The 17,766-nt window shown below is 47.2% G+C and overlaps 7 protein-coding genes across 7 annotated transcripts; 5 read left to right on the top strand and 2 right to left on the bottom strand.

The window, feature by feature from the left end:
- Nucleotides 1-148: 148 nt before the first annotated feature.
- Nucleotides 149-3,847, top strand: N7518_009039 (DEAD/DEAH box helicase; the record flags this gene model as incomplete). Its single annotated transcript, XM_057189966.1, has 2 exons — nt 149-1,055; nt 1,125-3,847. 2 exons carry the CDS (start codon nt 149-151, stop codon nt 3,845-3,847), a joined length of 3,630 nt encoding a protein of 1,209 aa, XP_057037622.1.
- Nucleotides 3,848-5,110: 1,263 nt separating this feature from the next.
- N7518_009038 (uncharacterized protein) lies at nt 5,111-6,736 on the bottom strand (the record flags this gene model as incomplete). The annotated part of the gene is made up of 4 exons (XM_057189965.1): nt 5,111-5,442; nt 5,500-5,711; nt 5,763-6,484; nt 6,536-6,736. The coding sequence occupies 4 exons, from the start codon at nt 6,734-6,736 to the stop codon at nt 5,111-5,113; spliced, it is 1,467 nt and encodes a 488-aa protein (XP_057037621.1).
- A 669-nt stretch (nt 6,737-7,405) lies between these two features.
- On the top strand, nt 7,406-9,354 carry N7518_009037 (transcriptional regulator family TF; the record flags this gene model as incomplete). Its single annotated transcript, XM_057189964.1, has 2 exons — nt 7,406-7,435; nt 7,492-9,354. The coding sequence occupies 2 exons, from the start codon at nt 7,406-7,408 to the stop codon at nt 9,352-9,354; spliced, it is 1,893 nt and encodes a 630-aa protein (XP_057037620.1).
- A 680-nt stretch (nt 9,355-10,034) lies between these two features.
- N7518_009036 (glutathione S-transferase family protein) lies at nt 10,035-10,879 on the top strand (the record flags this gene model as incomplete). The annotated part of the gene is made up of 3 exons (XM_057189963.1): nt 10,035-10,083; nt 10,135-10,577; nt 10,664-10,879. Coding segments are annotated over 3 exons (708 nt in total), but the record flags the coding sequence as incomplete, so codon positions are not given.
- An 820-nt stretch (nt 10,880-11,699) lies between these two features.
- Nucleotides 11,700-13,278, bottom strand: N7518_009035 (uncharacterized protein; the record flags this gene model as incomplete). The annotated part of the gene is made up of 3 exons (XM_057189962.1): nt 11,700-12,031; nt 12,093-13,026; nt 13,078-13,278. The coding sequence occupies 3 exons, from the start codon at nt 13,276-13,278 to the stop codon at nt 11,700-11,702; spliced, it is 1,467 nt and encodes a 488-aa protein (XP_057037618.1).
- A 700-nt stretch (nt 13,279-13,978) lies between these two features.
- On the top strand, nt 13,979-14,902 carry N7518_009034 (ABC transporter substrate-binding protein; the record flags this gene model as incomplete). Its single annotated transcript, XM_057189961.1, has 1 exon — nt 13,979-14,902. One exon carries the CDS (start codon nt 13,979-13,981, stop codon nt 14,900-14,902), a length of 924 nt encoding a protein of 307 aa, XP_057037617.1.
- Nucleotides 14,903-15,972: 1,070 nt separating this feature from the next.
- On the top strand, nt 15,973-17,074 carry N7518_009033 (ribosylnicotinamide kinase; the record flags this gene model as incomplete). Its single annotated transcript, XM_057189960.1, has 2 exons — nt 15,973-16,154; nt 16,249-17,074. 2 exons carry the CDS (start codon nt 15,973-15,975, stop codon nt 17,072-17,074), a joined length of 1,008 nt encoding a protein of 335 aa, XP_057037616.1.
- Nucleotides 17,075-17,766: the final 692 nt, after the last annotated feature.

Genomic DNA, 17,766 nt, shown 5'->3' with positions numbered 1-17,766 from the left:
CCCTCTTGGTCTACCGAAAGTTGGAGCCTCTGGGTCCCGACCTCGGCAGAGCCACTTATCTAGGGCGGTCACCATTAACTAACCTATGCCTAACTATCTCCGCATTCCATTTTATCCATGCATGTTGTCTTCCCTGCAACTATTCACCATGTCGGACCTGTCCCAATTGGGCCCCGAGCGCTGGAACAGGTCACCAATACTAATAAGCTCTGAACCTTCTGGTCTTCCTTTTATTCCCCCGGCCAGCCCTCCGCCCGATGTGAAATTCGAAGTCGCAGAGATAGATGAGCCCCTTGACCCAGAGACGGATCGGTCATCTCTAAATCGAGGGGAACATCTTCCACCTCTGGGTAGAGAGGGCTATCTGCCTCTAGATCCCGAGGTTCATTTGTCGCCTCTCGACCCCCGCACCCCAAAGGCAAATACGAATTTCGATAACTATATCCCAGCCGGCGTTTTGGGCAAATCCCGCTCCACGTCCCGCTACCCGGGCTGCGAGATTAGACTGCTGGAAACACACGAATGGATCCGCACACGCTTTCTTGTCGACAGCAGAAATGTACAGATTTTCGTGCTACCAAGGGCAGAGAAAGTCCGGGATCAATCCGAAAAGACTCTCAAATTCAAGGCTCTCAGATACGCTCTCAAAACCGTCATGTCCATGATCGATAGCTCCTCTGAAGCATGGAACGGCTTGATTGATGCCCGTTTTGATCTACTTGCCAACAGTCAACCCGACAGCGAAGAAGAATCACTATATTACATATACAATACGCTGCAAGAACCCAAACCAGACTTGGACCAAGTAACAGATCCGATCTCGTGGTGTGTTATGGATGAATTACTTACCAATTCGGTTCGAAATCTTAAAACATCGCTTCATCCGTTTCAGCGCGAATCTGCTGCTTTCATGATTCAGCGGGAGGTACAGCCGGCCCTGGCGCTTGATCCGAGATTCCAGCCTTTGCGGGGTCCGACTGGGTTGGAGTTCTATTATAATAAGGAGTCTGGGAGCATTTTGCGTGATAAGATATTGTATCCCGAGGCCTGTGGAGGTAATCTTTGCCGCTAATCTCTCAATGATGGTGGTTAAATATCTTGTGAACTATACTGACTAGTACTAGGGATTTTGGCAGAGTCCATGGGATGCGGGAAAACACTCATCAGTCTTGCTGTGATATTGGCTACACGGGGACATTTCCCCAAAATCCCGGTGGAGTATCAAAAACTCGAGAACCCCGTCAGGAAAAAGACTGGAACATTATTGCAAATGACTGCCGCTGCTGCTGGGCGCTTTTCTCTGCCCTGGAAGGAGTACATTGACCAGAAGAGAGCCTGTGGACAATATCTCATTAATTGTGAGAAGGCCTGCGAGACCTACCGTGGTTCCTATATTATACCCGCAAAAGAGAACGCAAGATCAAGATCAATGTACGTCCAGTTGCCCGAGGAAATTCGTCTCTCCTCTGGTACAGTCGTTATTGTCCCGGACAACTTGGTGGACCACTGGGAACGCGAGATCGCTACCCACACTAGCAATCTGAATGTCCTAGTACTGCGAAATAGTACCCCTGAAACACCGTCAGCGGACGAACTTCTGAAATTTGATATTGTGTTGTTAACTAAAGCCCGATGCGTTAGAGAGAATCCAAGCCGTGGGAAGAGGCCGGATTCTCCTCTTTTCAATCTTCACTGGTTGCGAGTTATTGTCGATGAAGGGCATGACCTTTCCAGTCGAGTGACGAATTTGTCCCACTTGCTAGGCAAACTGAAATTCGAGCGCCGCTGGATGATTTCGGGAACCCCTCTTTCGGAGTTGTATGGAGTGGAACTGAGCATTGCATCGCGGGAAGTGAACATAGACGATCCTGTATCGTCGGACGAAGACGCATCCTTGCAGTTTCACAAAAAGACGGGCAATGCCGTCGATACTGAAATCAAAAATGTGAGTAAATTGGGTGACATGGTTCATCATTTCTTCAACCTCAAGCCTTGGGCCAACAATCCCGAAGATTGGGTACGTTACACAAGAGCGGTGGGTGAAGATGGCATTCGTCGAAAATCTCCCTCTCTACGTGCGATCCTTCAAGGTCTTGTTGTGCGACACCGGTACGAAACAGTCAAGAAAGAGATCACTCTTCCACCGCTGTACAACAAGGTCATCTACCTGGAGCCGACCTTCTACGACCGGCTCTATATCAACATGTTCCTCTTCACACTCGCAGTCAACGCCATTACATCTGAACGTGAAGGCCCCGACTATATGTTCAATGGGAAGAAGACAGGGAAAAAGAATAGACTCATGGAGTTGATACAAAACTTACGTCTTGCTGGATTTTGGTGGGCTGGCGATGACAATGTCCAAAGTACTGTTGACATTGCTCTGGAATATCTGCAGAAAAACGAAGAGAAGATGACAGTGGCAGATGTCAACCAATTAAAACAAGGCATCGAGATCGCGCGAAAGGCAATTAATTCCACCGGCTGGAATGGGTTTAAAAACATGCATGAGCTTGGCGTCTTTGTTCGAAATTTCCCAGAGCATGCTCGCAACATGTGGGCTCTTGATCCCACAGACGCCGACCGCGAGCCCCTGCTCATGGGTATGACGCAGGCCCTTCGCGCGCAACAATTCGTGATGAAAAATATGGGCAGGATCGATCCCACTGCAGGTTTCGCAGGAGAGGGTATCAAAGTTCGACAGGGGCTGCTTAAGCACCAGACGGCTCGTTCTGCTTACAGTGGTGCCCAGGGGCGGATGAATCCAAAGGAATCAACCCCGCCAAAGAAAAAGGATAAACAAAGCTTTGAGAAGAATCTCCCACAGACTTTTGAACAAACAAAGCTGGAAGGAGTAGCATCGGCCAAGCTTCGGTACTTGTTAGAGCAAGTGCTGGAGTTCCAGAAGACCGAGAAAATCATCATCTTTTACGAGCACGACAACGTTGCCTCCTGGGTCGAGCAAGGCCTACAGTTAATAGGCGTCAAATTCCGCACCTACGCTAGTGCCGTGAGCATGGGCTACAACACCAAATCCGAGAATCTGGCCGCATTCCGCCAAAACGACAAAGTCCGCGTTCTACTAATGAACGTCAAACAAGCCGCGCACGGCCTGCACATCCCAGAAGCCTCACGGATGTACATCGTCAACCCAATCTGGGAACGCAACGTGGAAAGCCAAGCCATCAAACGCGCGCACCGAATCGGCCAGAAAAGACCCGTCTACGTCGAAACGCTCGTCCTAGGCAACACCCTCGAACATCGAATGCTCCACCGCAGCAAAAACATGACTTCCGAGGAGACCAAGAACGCAGGAAAGAACCCGGTGGACGACAAAACCATGAGCGAGATCATCCAGAACGAGCCCTTCCTGCCCATGCCCGACGACGAGGCCTCGGCCGGCATGGCTCCGCTGGCACATTCGATCGTGCTCTTCGAGCCCGATAACGTGGTCCGTGCGCCCGAGCCACCGCGCCCGAGACCGCTAAGACCGGCCCCGTGGAACCCACCGCGGGGCGTAGAGCCCAGTGCCGATTCTAATTCGGTCGATATTCAGGGGCCACCACCGCCCAAGCGGCCGCGGACTAGCTTTGCTCCGCAAAGTCGGGTAATGGGTGTCGGTGAGGTTCCTGCGCCGCAGCAGCCCGTGCTCGGGGTTAATTCGGCTTCTGGGGCTGGGGTTGCTGTGTGGCCTTGGCCGACTAGCGTTGCGAATCCTGCGGCGGTTAATTGGGATGGTTTTGGAGCGTCTGGTCCGGTGCAATTTGTACCGATGGGCTCTGTGGGAGATTCGACGGGGGACGGGGTTGATACGCGAGCCTCGTTGTTCGGGCCGTTCGGGCCGTGATATGTGATATGTGTCATGTACTTTTACGTTCTAGCGCTGTTTTTGCTCCATACCCATATACAACATAGTTAGAGAATGTTAGCTTATTCAAGCCGAGAGAAAGGAATTGGTTCATGCTAAGTATAACGGAGCAGACTAAGGAGGTCTACGAGTAGGATGTATCGCAAACAATGGGATTCGGTCTACTTGACTACCCTGAGACGTGATAAATCAAAGGTTGTGCATAGAAAGTCGTCTGCACAATTTGAGCTTTTTCATGCCTTTTCCTGCCTTGAAAATGAGAAAGGGCGAGAAGATATCTAAAAAAAGACACGGCAAGACAAGACCGCATAGGCCGACTACTCGTGTTACTATAAATAGGCAAACACTACCTACTCCACAAGAACGACATATCAAAAGCATGGTATGATCAAAGGTAAAAATATCTTATTAGAGCTAGCTACTTCCGAACTGCTGCTGCATGTCACCCCCTAGTTAAGACATTTAAACAACATGCCATCCCTCGATCACTAGACCCTCAAGATTAGCACTAAGACTAAAACAATTCATCCCATCAAAGAGATGGAGTAAACCTGTAACTCCACCCATTATCGCAGCTAAATCGGTGCCCCGCAGATAGCTTCGTTCATATCCACCTCCAACATAACATGCCTGGAGATTATGATTGCCATTGCCACTGTTCAGAAGAAATTTCGGGTACTAACTAGGCTTCTGAAACAATGTGAAGCAATTATTACTTATACCAATTGAACTAAAACCCCCCACTTTCAGGCTCAAATATATACATGCCATATCTAGTAGTTATATATTTTCGTTTAATATCTAGATTTTTTGTTCTACGAGGGATCTGGACGGCCTGCGGCCGCCCGATAGTCGTTGCAGAGCAAAACAACTGATTCTAACTTCTAATGCTACGTAAAGTGTGACTGTAAAAGCTCTGGGGAAGGTAATTATGAGTCTATTTATTCTGCCGGTTAGGTTATTCTGCCAAAGTTAGCCGATTACATCTTCACCGCATTGATTCTTATGATTTTGGAGCCCATAGGATAAAAACACCTGGTCACGTGACATACACACAAATTGCTTCGCTTCGCTCCGCACTAATATTCTAATCGTTTGATATTCCGCCGGTAGCTTCTAATAACTAGTTGGCAAGGTAAAACGGGATGAAACTGGAGAAAAGTTGTGCGGATTTCCTGACCAGCCGAGTCAGTCGATAGTGATGTTCAGAATGAGTTTAAGCTATCTTCCTAAAGTTGCTGCTTAAAGCATGTACATGGAATCGAGACTCCTATCTCCTTCCAAGCCATTTGATGTAGCACCCTCAGCAAGAAGCTTCTTCTTCTTCATGTTTCTGCGCCTAAGCAGATACCAGCATGCTGTGTAGAGGAGCCCAGCGACACACGTCAAACCAGCAGAGACCGCATTACCCTGGATATATCGAGGCTTTTGTGTGCTAGGGTATAGTTGCGATGATACCATAGAAGAAATATCAGCCATGGTATATACCATTGGCATGGAAATTGCACGTTTGGAATCCGGCGCAAAGGTATTAGTCGCCCAGGTGACAGCGAGCGTGGAAATCGGATAGAGGCCTACATCAGGGATTAGAAATGGGTATCAAGAGACAGAGGTGACTAGCGCCTGCTTACCAAGAACGAGAATAAACATTCCCGCGTAGCCAGCGCCGGAAGACGATGTTCCCACGCAAATCAGGTAACCGACAGCAACCGGAACACAGCAGCCTATGATGAATATGCTTCGTCGCTTGAGCTTATCAGAAAAGTAGACCTGTGTCAAAAGAGAGATGGCACCAAGAACATAGACAGGGATGGTCATATAGTTAGCCTGGAGGGAGGTATATCTAATTCAGTCAGTAAGGTGCTCAAAGATCTCGTTCGATATAGGTACTTACCCGAGGCCATTGATAATAGAAGGCAGGAAGACACCGAAGCCATTGATTGCGACAGATGAAGTGAAGAAAGCTATGCCCAGGAAGTAAACAAATGGATCTTTCAGTGACTCCCTAGCCCACCTCCAGTCAAACTTTGCTTCACCTCGGAGCACATAGTCTCGCTCCCTCTTCAGACGCATAGTCTCCTTCTCTTCCTCGTTAAGATACCATGCTGTTTCGGCCGAATCAGGGATAAAGACCCAACCAATTCCACCAATAAATATAGTAAAGCAGAACTCAACAATGAATAGCCATCTCCAAGCGGCAAGGCCTCTTCGAGTTCCCATAGTTTGAATTCCATAGGCAAAAAGGCCACCAAAAGCGCCAGCAATGCACTGAGCGAGGTTGGTCGTCATGATACGCTTTCCGGCTTGTTCTTTAGGGTAGATTGTCGAGTAGACGAAAGCAAATCCGGGAGACAGACCGCCTTCGCAGGCGCACAGAATCATACGGACGGCGATAGCTTGACCATATGTGTGGATAAAGGCAGTGCCGAGGGTGCAGATACTCCACAAGAGGAATGCAGTACCGAGTGCCTTCCTGGCACCAAAACGTCTAACAACCAGGGTCCAAGGGAGCTCGCCGGCAAAACTGCAAAAGCTGGATAGAGTTTGGATATTATTGAATTGGTTGCCCACAAGACCCAAGTCTTGCTCAAAGCCGAAGATGACAGCATTTCCGATCTAGTAAACGGTGAGACATGAATAGTTTGTCACCACACCAAGAATTCTTACATTGTTTCGGTCCAGGGCGGACAGGATAATAAAGATGAGGGAAACTGGTACAAGGTATTTGTCGAATTTTCTTCGTGCGGCTGCTTCTTTCTCAGGATCAATGTAGATAGTTGAGCTAGCCTCATCAGGCCAAACCACAATGCTGACCTCAGTGTCGATGACTGTGGTCTTTGTATCTTCAGTCTTTATATCAAAGTCCATTGGGGCGGCTTGTACTGGGGATAGGCTCTGCAGGAAGTCGGATGCGTCTGGAGGGAAGACGATCATGAACTTCCAGTGGCGTCACTATATACTCCATGTTCAGATACTCATACTGCCAGTTCAACGTATACGCCGGAAGACATGGACGATTGTTGTCTCGGTCATGGTGATATTCGATAAATGCTGACATAATCTGAACCTTGATATCTCGATAAGCTTGAAAATGATAAGACGCGCGATCGGACATAGCCGAATAGAGATTATCGCAACCACCCTGGGGTAAGTCGGCTTTCTCCGATGGAGCATTCAAATTCATATTGCCTTCGTAACCTACCATGAAACCCCGTCAAGGCCATGCCAGCAGCTATTCTCCATATCATTTGTTGATCCCGATTCTCATCTAGAATGTCGCAAATGCAATCGTCATTGCCTCCGGCCGAAAGGCTAGCGAAAGGAAAAGGAGCGACTGCTTGTCTGAGGTAGGTGACCCAATATCGTTCGTATGGTAGATGATTCGGGGCTAAAATAATTCTTAGATGTCGTCGGAGAAAGCAGAAGGTAGCCATACTGTTTGCCCTCGGCCGACAATCTGATTGCTGACAATTTGTTGAACAGTGTGATTTGAGGCATCCGAGTTGCTCCAACTGCGAAGGCGCAGGTGTCCCATGCATGACATATCACTCACAGAATAAATCCACGGTGAGTCTTTCTAATAATAGCTATAATATTACCGCACTTAACTGACATACTTGAAGGTTCCTCGTAACTATGTGTCGGAGCTAGAGGCAGAGGTCGAGAAGTTGACTCGGCAGAACCGCGAACTGAGAGCACGAGCCCAGTCTGCTTCGGTTAATGATGAGATGACTACCCCACGCGACAACCTCTCCCCGGGAAGTCTGGCCGCGTCTGATGCAAGTTCAAATCACGTGCAAAACTTGGTGAAGAGCGTCAGTGATGTTGTTGTCGAGCCGTCGAGGCAGCCACGATTCTTAGGACAGAGCGGCGGCATCACCCTTGCCAAGTTGGTCATATCAGCAATCCGCGTCGAGGCCTTGACCTCTCCCCTGTTTATTGAGCCACGCTCGTATAATCATTCGTCGTCCTCGATGGCAGCCGAGGCTTCTCTTCCGCCGCGTCATGCTGCAGACCACCTGGTTGATGTCTACTTCCAGTACCAAACGCCCCATTTACCCATTGTGAAGCGTTCAAGAGTTGAGGAGGCCGTAGAAAGCGCATACCAAGCCGCGAGTGGCCGGGACCTTCCGGACCGGGCAGTAGAAACGGATATTTTCATGTCTTTTATGATCTTCGCTATCGCCCTCTGTGACGTTTCAAACCCATCTGGAGGTCGACCAAGCCAGAATGAGGGGTGCTTCAAATCAGCCCTCAGCTTGTACGAAAAGGTCGTTACGAGTTTGGAAAGTGATATCGAGACTCTGCGCACTATCCTTCTGTTGGCTCAATTTATTGCATTGTGCCCTTCCCGGGGGAGTCTATGGCATCTGACCGGTATCGCTTTACGCTTATGTATTGACATAGGCTTACATTGGGAAAGCGAAGATCAGGCTACGAGTGTGGATCCCGCCGTATTATACGATCACCGACGTCTCTGGTACTCTACATATCAATTTGACCGTATCTTATGCATCACGCTCGGTCGGCCCTTTGGTATCATCGACGAAAGCATGCGTGTGCCACTTCCAAATCCATGGGCTGTCTATCAAGGAGCATCTAGCAGCGAATCCACCGGATTTGATATCTACAGCCAACGAGCTCATAACCACATGTTTAGCTTATCGATGCTTGAGTCTGAGATCAAACATGTGCAACACAGCCAAGTTTGGGCTCCGAAAATAGCCTACCCTAGGGCAAACTATGCAGTGTGGCTTCAAGATATCCAACCCCGTCTTGAAGAATGGTACGCTACTATTCCGCAGACTACCAAGGCTCACCCATCATCCATATTCGCATATCAGGCATATTGGGACTATCTATATAACAACGCAATTATCCTGCTTTACCGACCCAACTCTACCGGACCACAAACATCCCCGGAAGCAACAGTCCTCTCTTTTAAAGCCTCTTGTCAACTTATAGGAAGTATCAAAACCCTACAACGAGAAGGGAAGGTTGATATACTATGGAAATCGGCCCATCATCTCTTTATGGCTGGCCTGGGGGTGATATACAGTCTTTGGCAGTCGAAAGAAGTGCGAGACCGGAATCCGATTGGGAGTAGCATTTCCGCGCTGCAATCCTGCGCCTCGACACTTGCTGCAATGGCTGAGAGCTTTCCGGGGGTCTCAGGCTGCCGTGATGCTTTTGATACTCTATCGGAAGCAACAGTCGATTGGCTAGTTAATAATAATGCTGCGGAACTACACCATGGCCGTCAAGAGTTCGAGAAACAAGCAGAAGACGTCCTACACCGGCTACAGCCTTCTCGCAGAGCACATGACTGTAATGGAATGGACATGTCAGGCATGTTGTCGGCTGATAGCTTTGTTTTCAGCGAGATGTTTAGTAGTGCTGCTCAATGGCCTGAGCCTCAGCACAGCGGGTTTAATGACATGGGCTTTGACCCAATGGCAAGAGGAGGATCTCATATTTCCTTGTAATACTTTCCTAGGCTAGGAAATCGATCTAATGAATAGCTATGGCTCTAACGACATTTCTTCCGATGTAATCTACATCCTTTGGCGAATTACACTTCGCTTTACGTGACGGTAGCTTTATGCTCAAGTATACGATTCAAGAATTGTCTTCTAGGTGATATGACTGTTTGGACTATGCAGTAAGTTCGACCTGTGCGTAATCCATTGGACTTACGGAGATTGGAGGAGCGATGCAGAATTGCTTCTGTGTATCGAGAATCTCTGGAGTAAGTGTTGCAGTTTCCAGGTAATACACGTTCCAGGGGACATCTCCTTGTGTGACTATCTGCATAGCAATTCACATCAGGGTGGCCCGCTCGCTCGGGAATTACGTTATTTAGTTAACCTTCCTCTCATGCAGAAATAATGACCATGATCGGAGATTTTCGACGGAGATTTGGCGCTTATATGCTAATCAGTATACCAATCACAGCCAGTAACTTTTTCGGAGAAAAGCGATGCGGTCCTACTACCGTGGAGTAGATAGATAGACAGCTTCGTTGGGAACAGAATTTGCAACTGACATGTGCTGACTGTATCGCTCCTCTTTGTCTATATAGGTAAATTACTTGAGTATATAGCTACCCCTACCAGTTGAATAAGGCTCTCTTAGCCACTATTTTTCTATACAGAGGAAATTCATCATGGCTACTAGAGAGTCAATTAAAATCTTTACCAATCGAAACTGCCCATGTATGTTCTCCACGTCCATTTCTGCTGCAGAATACTGACAATGGCTCGCAGGGGCACACCGTGTTCATATTGTGCTGGCAGAGCTGGGTCTACCATTCGAGGAGGAGATCATTGACTACAGCAAACCAAGGCAGCCCGAGTATCTCAAGATCAACCCTCGTGGACAAGTTCCCACATTGACATATGGCGACTATATCATTTTCGAGTCAGCTTTTATCGCACAGTTTCTAGTTGACTCAGTCACATCGACTCACTTGACTCCACGCACTGGAGAAGCCCAAGGAGCCCTCATACGCCACAGAATCGCCTTCTTTGTCGAAACATACTTTTCAAAGGCCAATATCTACTACTACCGGGCAATCGAAGCCAAAACTGACGAGGATGCCGATGAGCTCGGCAAGCGGTATGTTGAAGCCGTCGTCAAAGAGGTTGAGCCACTCTTGCGAGACGCGAAACCCTTCTTTGGTGGCAGTGACAAGCTGACCATGGCCGAGGTAATTATTCTCCAACCCTTTTGAAACTTCTTGTTTGGTTATTTCCCCAGGCAACCGAGATTTGGAAAAGCTGAAACGGCTTGTAGGTTCTGACCGCCTCCTTTATCCTGCGGATTTTCACGCTGCCGTACACCGAAAATGCACCATTGCCAAATACCATGGTAGCTGGCTTGGAAGAAAAGGCGCCAAAATTCTTCGCGTGGGCCCAGGCTGCCATGAAGCATCCGTCTGTGAACGGTATCTATAACAAAGACGGTTGTGCGGCCGAGATGCGTGATCGACGAGCTAAGGCTCGTGGTTTGGTATGATTCAATTCCTGTTTGTCTGGAAAAAGGCTGTTCTGCGGAGTTTTGCACCAGCCAAGATACAGAAAAGTGTTCTGTACAGGCTATTCCGTCATCCTGCTATGGATTCAATTAAATCAAATATTGGAGAATCGACTGTCAAGTCTACACTCTGTACCTAATTAATTTCTTTGATTTGAAAAAGTAGAACACACCGCACCGCTAGGAAAAGCAAAAATATACCTTCACTTGGAATACAAGTGGGTTTCAGATAACCAACATGTTCCCCTTATCGAATTTCGAGCCTCCCAGCACTGATTGAACTTTGGGTGTTCTTTAATGAGTACCTCGTTACGCAGTACGTGGAAAGGGGATAAATGTGGATTTCGCGCGATGGTCTTCAGTGTCACTGTGTTAGGAGGATTGAGATTCGTTTTAGAAGCGTATTATTCGATGTTCACAGCTAAGTGCTTTGTATCCCCATGCTAGATAATTTCCTTGGTATGTATACCCAGCCATATCAACGGCGTTGAGTCCTTTAAAATTTCGAGATGTTGATCTGAACCAGGAACAGGAACTCAGTTTTGGTGCTGAGCTGAATGAATCGAGTTGAACAAATTTCTACTTTCTACTGCCAAAGTGAAACCCTTATTAATCTCCTGTTAGTACAAAGAAGTTAGCAACCCCCCCGCCATACGTACTTCGGGTCTATATAGCATGATAGTATGTGAGCAATGTGACATAAGGACCAAATTTCATTGTAATACCACTATGCTAGAAGCTTTTAGCATAGACGCTTGCGCAAAGAATAAAGAAGCATAAAGAAGGCATTCGCTGATCAAAGGCTGTACATGGTGTCAAGGCTCATATCGCCTTCAAGCCCATTTGTAGTCGCTCCCTCGGCAAGAAGCTTCGCCTTCTTTTGATTTCTGCGTTTGAGAAGAACCCAGCATGAGGCATACAGAAATCCAGCAACCACTGTCAAACCAGCAGAGACAGCGTTGCCAATTATATACCTTGGGCCCTGCTGACTGGGGTATAGTTGGGAAGAAACCAGTGAAGATAGATTTGCAATAGAATATGCGATAGGCATTCCAATTGCGCGCTTGGAATCTGGCTGGAGATTGATAGATATCCATGTTACAGCAAGGGTAGAAATTGGATAGAGTCCTAGACAAATTTTAAGTTTAGACTTCGAATAAACATCTGCAACAAGATAGATCACACTTACCTAAGACGAGAATGAACATTCCTGCATAACCAGCAGCACCACTTGCTGAACCGACACAGATAAGATATCCAATTACGACTGGAACACAGCATCCGATGATAAAAACACCCCGTCGGCTGATTCTGTCAGAAAAGTACACCTGAATAACAAGTGATATCAGGCCAAGAACGTAAACTGGGATAGTTAGATAGTTGACCGAAAGAGAAGGGAATCCAAGCCCAGAAAGAATAGTGGGTAGAAAAACGTTGAATCCGTTGATGGAAACCGATGAGGTAAAGAAAGCGATACCAAGAAGGTAGACAAAAGGGTCTGTGAGAGCGATCTTGATCCACCTTCGTTCGAATTTCTCTTCTCCCCTGCGCAAAAAGTCTCGATCTCTCTTGAGACGCATAATTTCTTTTTCCTCGTCATTCAAAAACCACGCTGTTTCAGCTGTTTTCGGGAGACAAAGTAAGCCGAGAGCGCCAACAAAAATCGTAACACAGAATTCAACGATAAACAACCATCTCCAGGCTGCGAGACCACGTTGAGTTCCCATGGTCTGCACAGCATATGCAAAAAGCCCACCAAAGGCACCTGAGATACACATTGCAAGATTGGTCGACATGATCCGCTTTCCTATCAAGCTTGGGGGGTAGATAGTAGAAAAAAGGTAGGCGAAGCTTTGAGCAAGACCTGCTTCAAAAGAATTCAATAGCATACGAACGGCTATAGCTTGGTGGTAGGTTTGGATAAAAGCGGTTCCAAGGGTGCAGAAGCTCCATAGGATCAATGCTGTTCCCAGAGGCTTATTAGCACCGAAACGCTTGACAGCTAAAACCCAGGGCACTTCGAAAACGATGGTGCAAACATTGGCCAGCAGTGTGATATTGCCAAATTGACCATCCTTGAGTCCGATATCTTTATCAAAGCCAAATACTCTAGCATTACCCATCTGGTAAATATTAGAGAGTGTACTGTTGCTCCGAACCAAGGCTTTACTCACATTGTTCTGGTCCAATGAGGATAGAACCAGGAAGACAACCGAGACCGGAAGGACAAATTTATCAAATTTCTTCAACACAGCTGCCTCTTTCTCAGGGTCGATATATATTTCCGATAAAATCTCGCCGACTTCATGGTTGATCTCTTCTGGGGTCTTCGCATCACCCTGGAGGGAATTCTTGTCGGATTCCGGAGACGACATAGCAAATATTTGCGGCAAGTCACGAGTGGGAAGTTCAAAATATTTTCCCTTTGATCAAAAAGGAGCAAGATGTCCATGGGTTCTTCCAGTTGTATACCTAGGTAATATATATCTGTGTACTGTGATATAGATACGTCGATCTGGTTAAGATAAGGACCCTGCAACCTCGGCTAGTCTCGAGACGCCACCGGACTAATCCGACTCTCTCAGGACGAATAAAGATCATGAGATCAAAGATATATGCTAAGTATATCTATCTAACTTAATCTAATATTTAGGTATTTGTTGGGATAATGATATGACAACTGAAAATCCAGGTTGCAAAGCAAGGTCACGTGAACCAGGTATACACATCTTCAATGTCATCACATCATCTATACCATAGAGGATAATCTCTGATGAATGATAAAAGCTTAACGACATTATATAGATCCAAAATTATCGTATCTGTTACCTTTTTCGTATCCCTTATAATCCGATCGGCTTATTCCTCGGCTTATGCCGATCGACTCGTTAATCTGCACGACCTTCGGATTAGTCCGAATCGGGTTTGCATCATGATGCGAAACCTCCAACAGCAAAGGTCTTGCCATCGGGAGGTATTTAACCTTGGGTGAACTGCTGTCATTCCCAATTACATCCTTTTCTCAACTACAATCTCTTTTGCCTGGCTCACTTTTAAAGTTGCTAAGAATCCATCATGCAGCCATTCAATCTTACTGCTACTGGGCACAACCTAAACTATCTCCCTGAATATATTGCGCGGCGACATGGATTTTTTGAGGAGCAAGGACTCGATGTCAAAGTTTCTATTCCCAACCCATGGGACGGCGTCCTTGATGCACTCGCTGATGGCACAGCCGACATGGCTCTTGGTGGCATTTGGGTACCGGCAATGTACCGCAACCGGGTGAAAGACTACACGGTCTTTGCACAAATTGCGAATCGCTGCCCTCTTGCTCTGCTCTGCCGTAGCCCGGCGAAAGACTTCAAGATCACGGATGTGGCTGGAAAGACAGTTTTGATGAAGGGTATCGGCGGAGCCAGCGCTGGTCTATTCTTCAAGATGTTTTTACGCGAGAACAAGGTTGACCACCGATCTGTCGATTATATCCAGGATCTCGATGGGAAGATGCTGGGCGAGTTGTTTGAAGGGGGAATGGGCGACTATTTCGTGACGGACAACCTCTCGGCCAAGGCGATGAGTGAGCGGAATCCCAAAATCTCAGTTGCGATGCAAATGGTCTCGCAAGGTGAAATTCCCTGGAGTGTATACTACCAGGAGACCGCGACCATCACTCCCGAAGGCCTCGATGCACAGAGGCGGTTCTGCTTAGGCCTCCGTAAGGGTATCGAATGGGTTCTGGAACATGACGCAGAATCATACAAGGACGAGCTCGCCGAACTCTTCCCCAATATCCCAGTTGATGTCGCCGTTGCTGTGACCAATTCTTTCCGTCGCGATGGCATGTGGACGACACCAATCATTCCGCGCCCTGCTTTTGACCGATGGCAGCTGGGACTTGCCGAAGCTCAGCTACTTGAGGAGCCCTTCTTATACGAAAAGCTGGTCAATGATGGGCCTGCAGTAAAGGCTCAGAGTGAGAAGATTTCCTTCTCATGAATCTAAAAATGGAAGACAGGATGGGGATGGAAGTCTTTGAGAATTAAGACTCCTAAGTTGTCTCATCTTGGGACTGGATTTGGTACATAAGATTTTTTGAATGTGAAATATTTTGAAATGAAAGTATTCTTAGAAGACGAGCATTTATCGGGTCGAAAATAAGATGAGAAGATTCATGATAGATCCTCGTGGAAAATTCTAGATTTTCGCTAGAATAACGCCGAGTTGGTAAATTCTGCTACTTTGAAGCTCTTGGTTGTTGATTCAGTGAGGTCAAAGCAGAAATTTAGTGATCGCACCGATCCTACGTAAGTTGTTTTGAGAATACGTTTATTACTTGATTACACGTAAAAACAAATAAGTAAGACAGATGTTTTGGGAAGATAAGAAGAGAAATGTCCTTTGTCGGAATAAGCCTTAAAAACCTAGGAACCAACCTTGAAACTAGGTGTACCACCTCGCCTAGGTGCTGCCCAGGTGTTCTCTTCTACATCAAATGCCACGATGCCTAGAAGTGTGGAAGGATGATTTTCTAGATCTCTGTTGTGTATTGTTTCCCGCATCATGGATATAACACTGCCTAAAGCTAAGTATACTAGTTAGCGTATTCATTTTTAAGGTGCCGTATCGGGAAATGTTTAGTGGCTTTGTGCCTATGTGCAATCCCACTAGGAGTTGGTGTATTGTCGCCCTCTGGTGGTTTTGTCTACTTAGCTGATGGTGCGGAAGAATATTAAGATGTGTTATTGCGTATTCGCTGCTGTCCATGCTTATGCGTAGCGTAAAGTATATATAGTCCGAGACAAAATCTACTCATGCAGTTGGAATAGTGACATAAGACTTCAGTAATCTGAACTATTATATGTAAGTTCACATCCTGGTTCTGTATGTTCTTTAAGTCTTTTCATATGTATACAAAGTAGTAAAAAGCATAGTTAAACTGTAGGACTTCCATGTATGACCCTGAGCTATGAGGTCAGCGATAAGAGATACGCTTTTCCTACAACACCCCTCACCCGCGTGGTAAGCTCGCAGTTCTCCAATTCCCCCCAAATTACCAAGCGAAAAAAATGAGCAAGCCAACCGACGGGAAAGCCGTGATAATAGGGATCTCCGGGCCCTCGAGCAGCGGCAAGACAACCCTGGCGCGGCTACTGCAGCGAGTATTCTGCGGGGTGAATCTCAAGCCCAAGGCCACCCGTCTAAACACGTTCATAATCCACGAAGACGATTTCTACTTTCCGGATGATAAGTACGTACACCTTTACTTCAACCCCTTATACACAACATACCCATCTCAAATGAAAACAACCCTCCAACCCCATCCGATTCCTAACCCACCCCAGAATCCCCTACACAACCACCCGCACCGGCGCAAAAATCCAAGACTGGGACACAGCCGCCGCAATCGACATCCCCTTCCTCTCGCAAGCACTCCACTACGTGCGCGAAAACGGCACACTCCCGCCGCGGCTCCGGAGCAAAGAAGACCAGAACTACCAGACGCATTCCGGCGTGTCGGACGATGTCGTGCAGAAGTTGCGGGACGAGGTTGATGTGCGGTTGCGCGGGGAAGCAGCAGCGGACAGCACGGCGAACCCGACGATTTCGTTCTTAGAGGGGTTTTTGCTGTTTGCGCCGCCTGGGCAGGAACGACACGTGCTTCGTTCTGTTAGTGATGCTATACATCTTCGGCTTTTCTTGCCGGCGCCGTATGAGCTTGTTAAGGCGAGACGGGAGGGGAGGAATGGGTATGTGACTGTTGGGCCGGCGCCGCAACCACCAGTTAATACTCATGATACTGCGGGTGCGGGTGCGGGCGGGGAAGGGGCGGGGGAAAAGACGAGGACGGAGGTTGATCTTGATGCTGAGGATGATCGGCCACCGCAGAATTTCTGGGTCGATCCGCCTGGGTATGTGGATGATATTGTTTGGCCGCAGTATGTGATAGATCATTCTTGGTTGTTGATTGCCGAGGACGGGGATAAGGAGGAGAAGGGTGAGAGCAAGGATCAAGAGAAAGCTGATCTTGTTCGGAGGGTTGGAGATGGGACTAGGGCTAGGACTGATGTTGGGGTTGAGGTTGCGCCGGGATATGGGAGGGCAGGAATGGATGTTGTTTTGAGGTGGGCTGTCGAGCTGATTCTGGGATATTATTTAGATCAGACGTAGTTATAGAGCTATATACATAAACTAGAGCAATAGATTTCTGCTATATGTTAGCTACAGCGATTGCTACGCCTGCTTGTGCAATTCTCTCCTTCATAGCCATACTAAGCTACCTCATTAAAGATTGATTCGCAATTAGCCCTCGCCATCCGACAAGACAGTGTGGCGCGTTTCAGAGGTTAAATGCGCTACAGGCAAAAGGCTCGCTATAAGGACATAGTCCGTCATAATTGGGATAATTACTGATACTTTGAGGGGTATGGTAATATCACCGTACATGTCGAGGTCATCCAACTCAAGAAGGTAATAGTATCTCCAGTTCGCTCAATATTAGGCCTCAGTAAAGAGACTAACAAATTCCTCTATAGATATATGAAGGGCACAACGAGTAAAATGGATGTTAAAGGCTTCAAGTTTCTTTTTCTCCGCACTACATCAACCAACACGTAAGAATGTATCATCTACTCTTTCCTAATTGGGTATGCCTTTAAATCTAGTTCTGCCTCTATTCTAGATGCCGAATAAAAAATTAAAATGAAAAATATTCTCTAGTCATATTGGCCGAGGTGCCGAGGTGGGGAGTAGTAGTTGAGATTATATCAGGATTACAAGTCGACAACATTATTCATGAGGATTGGTTCCATCTTGTTGCCGAGGATGATCTCCGGGTCCATCCGTCTAGGTATGTGGATGAC

The sequence above is a fragment of the Penicillium psychrosexuale genome (assembly GCF_028828465.1).
Source record: "Penicillium psychrosexuale strain IBT 29551 chromosome Unknown utg000005l, whole genome shotgun sequence".
Taxonomy (NCBI): Eukaryota; Fungi; Ascomycota; class Eurotiomycetes; order Eurotiales; family Aspergillaceae; genus Penicillium; species Penicillium psychrosexuale.
The sequence above is the reverse complement of the archived record's forward strand: the minus strand, read 5'-3'. Positions and strand labels throughout refer to the sequence as shown.